General features: G+C 36.4%; 1 protein-coding gene across 1 annotated transcript; it reads left to right on the forward strand.

The window, feature by feature from the left end:
- The first annotated feature begins 297 nt into the window (after window positions 1-297).
- On the forward strand, window positions 298-3,214 carry LOC127731130 (macrophage-expressed gene 1 protein-like). The gene is made up of 2 exons (XM_052240050.1): window positions 298-2,483; window positions 3,072-3,214. The coding sequence occupies exon 1, from the start codon at window positions 307-309 to the stop codon at window positions 2,470-2,472; it is 2,166 nt and encodes a 721-aa protein (XP_052096010.1). The 5' UTR covers window positions 298-306; the 3' UTR covers window positions 2,473-2,483; window positions 3,072-3,214.
- Window positions 3,215-3,585: the final 371 nt, after the last annotated feature.

Genomic DNA, 3,585 nt, shown 5'->3' on the forward strand with positions numbered 1-3,585 from the left:
GTATTTACTAGTATACAATATCAACATCGTCAAATGACTGAAATGTTGGAATTTGATCTTTAATTATCTATGTGCAGATATCTCATATAACGTCTGTGTCGTTTTTTCTTGGAAGACCCGTGCACTTGAAATGAGAATCGAAAGTACGTATAATCCATGGGAAAGTACATATCTCATTCGTTTATCATAACATGTACCTTGAGGTATCCGTATATTAAATCTTATTATCAAAGCATAGATAACAAGCTAGATATATATAAATAAATCACTCTCCATTCGGGCTTTAGTTCTCAATCCCAACCAAAAATGGCAGGTCATAGCTTAGCTTTGATTGCCATTGTTTGTGTATCCATAGTGGCTGGTGCAAGAAAGAGCCCAGAAGAATGTTTGAAAACACTTCCTGACACCAAGCAACTTTTCGAAGTTCTACCAGGAGTTGGATGGGACAATTTACAGAACACTGAGCAATACAGAGTACTTGATATTTCTTACAATGAATGTCAAACAACTGCAGATCGGAAATTTCTGGTTCCAGATGGATTTACTGTTGAGCCAGTCAAAACTAGCGAAATCAGTATTTTTGCAGATACTTTCAGTACCCACAACTCTTTTACTAGTGCAACGTCTGCATCCGTTAACAAACAATTTTGCGCCAGCGATTCAACTTTGTTCGAAAAATCGCAGATAAGTGGTTCTTATTCTAATGACGCTCAATTTTCAGTGAATAAGCAACTTGAAACAAATTCAACATTGGTACGCGTTACTGCTAGTTTCCCACGTTACCGAATTACAATAAAAGAGGATGCTCCTCTTGACCCTGTTTTTCGTAGACGGTTACAGAAAATAGCAGCCATGCTGGACACTAATCAAGATCAAATGGCAACCTTCGAATCAGAACTTTTGACTCGCGACTACGGTACACATGTCTTGTCTGATATTTTGGTAGGTGGATTACTAGTGAAAAATGATTACATTATAAAATCAAGTGAATCTAACACTGTTTCTGCTTCTGATAGAAGTAGCATGAATTTTCAAGCAGGACAATCTTTCAATAACTTCTTTTTCAAGAAGGGAGCAGAAGGTAGAAGTTTTACACAAAACAATTCAAAATCTGTATCTGACACCCAAAAATACATGAACAGTTTACAATACTCAAAGGTTACCACATATGGTGGACCTGTATTTAATATGGGACAATTTAGTATGGAGGACTGGGAAAAGGGACTCGAATCTAATTTAGTTGCGATAGATAGAAGCGGAAAATCTCTTTTTGATTTTATCAATCCATACACGCTCCCAGAAATGTCCCCGACAACAGTATTTAAAGTAGAGAACCTCGCATTGTTGTCGGCCTCGGGTTATTATAAACATAATTGCGTGTATGGCTGCACCGATCCAAAGGCAATTAACTTCAATAGCAAAGCAAATATAGATGACGGGACCTGTGGATTGAAAAGCGATTCCTTCTCATTCGGGGGATTTTTTCAAACCTGTGAAGAGGGCGACGGTCATTTGTGTGATCATTTCAGTTTTGTTAATCCACGCACAAACCAATATTCTTGTCCTGCCGGGTATAGAACAAATCGTCTTTGGAAGGCGAAAAAATCTTACGGGGCACTTTGTCGTGACATGAAGGTTAAAAGTTTGTCTTGTTCATTCTTGAATCATAAAAATATCAACGAATATACAGAGATTGAATATTCCGTATACTGGTGTTCTCCAAATGTTCCACAAGGAAAACCACCACAATCTTCAGGATTTCTGTTCGGAGGAATGTGGAACCCGTCTTACCAAAAAAATCCAGTAACTGGTGGAAACTATTGTCCATGTGGATTTTCTGAAGTTACCTTGGGAGTAGATCTGAACCTGTGCTATGGTAATGATGTTTCGGACAACAGACTCAAGGCCGTTACATTTGGTGGCCTTTTCAGCTCCATGTCTGGAAATCCGCTTGCTGGACCTAGTCCTAAAAATGACTCTGACAATTCAAATCAGTTCGCAGAAAAATGTCCTAAGACATTTTCCAAATATCTAGCAACAGTTGATGAAAATATTGACATCTATTACTGCAGCGTTCATAGAAAAGATACAGTTTTTGAGACAAGAGAAGCTATTCGACCACCTTTCATGAAGAGACCTCTAATCAAACCTTACGAATTAACAAGTGCCATGGTAAAAATGACCGATATGGAAGCAGCAACTATAAAACTGATATCGTTAAAAGGTTCTGACTCAAAGCTTACGGCATTTGAAAAGGCTGATCTTAAATACCAACAATTAAGCAATGAGGTACCGGATAACCAGAATAATGATGGGTCCAACGGTCAGAGTAGCACGACAATTATAGTCGTGTCAACGATTGCAGTTGGAGCGGTGATGCTTGCTGCAATTGTGCTGACCATCTATATAAAGAAAAGACGAGGACAAAACGAAGAATACACTCGATTGGCAAATAATTTACCCAGCACCTAAACAGAAAAAAGGTTAGTTTGAATATATTGACAAATTACTTTAACGAAATCTCGGGAAATAGGAAATTCACATATTTATATGACATGCTGTACGTCAATGATTGGTGATTGCTTGGTGTTTAACGCCAATTTCAGCACAATTGTACTATTTCGTGGCGGGATACGTCAATGAGGCAGCGTCACAACAATCCCGGAAAAGACATTTTTTTTCACATACGGTCTTCAACAACAGACAAGTCTGTCCATCATACTGGTTATTATTTATTTTCAATAAATGTAACCTAACTTGTATGATTGCCCGTTTTAATTTAAATACATTATCAATATTTTCAGTTATTTTTTTTAGATACGTCGAAGGCCTATGTATAAAAGCAATACTGGATATCCGTCTATCAATGTGGGCCTTTAACACATTATTGATTAATTTTACACTGGTTTATGTTTAAGGAGTGCGTAACTTAAAATAACATCGTTAAAACTTTATGGTATATCTTCGTTGATTTGATTTGGAATAAAACTGAGAGTATGATTTTGGGGCTTGAAAATGTATAAGGAACTGTTCGTAATAGAACCTCTAATTATATTGTTTTTATATTTCAGGGTTTTAACATCGAAACGGATGCCTCCAAAAAGACCGAAGGACATTTTTAACGAAAACAGACTGATGAAAAAGTTGATTTATTTTGTGATCCTTATACGTATAGTTATAATGAAAACAGAAATATTAAATGTTTGCCTTATGACTTCTATTTGTTTAGGATCCTTTGACAGATCGGAAATTTTTATATTTATATACGGCCATAATACGGGTTATATATCGAGTTGGTTTAATATGATTTTGACTATGTTCAAATGTTTAATATAAAAAAAGATAAGGAGATGTGGTATGATTGCCAATGAGAAAACTATCCACCAATGGTTAAATGAGGCAGATGAAACCAATTATAGGCAACTGTACGGCCTTCAACAATGAGAAAAACCCATACGTTTTCACATGTTTAAAGTGCATGAATACTACAAAACAGATGTAGAGGTCAAAGATTCCTTTGAAACACAATCATAAAAATGACAGAAACATTGTTTTCTCCGCCTTCCGTATTTGATGAAGTTGACT

The sequence above is a fragment of the Mytilus californianus genome, unplaced genomic scaffold (genome assembly GCF_021869535.1).
Source record: "Mytilus californianus isolate M0D057914Y unplaced genomic scaffold, xbMytCali1.0.p SCAF_1, whole genome shotgun sequence".
NCBI lineage: Eukaryota > Metazoa > Mollusca > Bivalvia > Mytilida > Mytilidae > Mytilus > Mytilus californianus.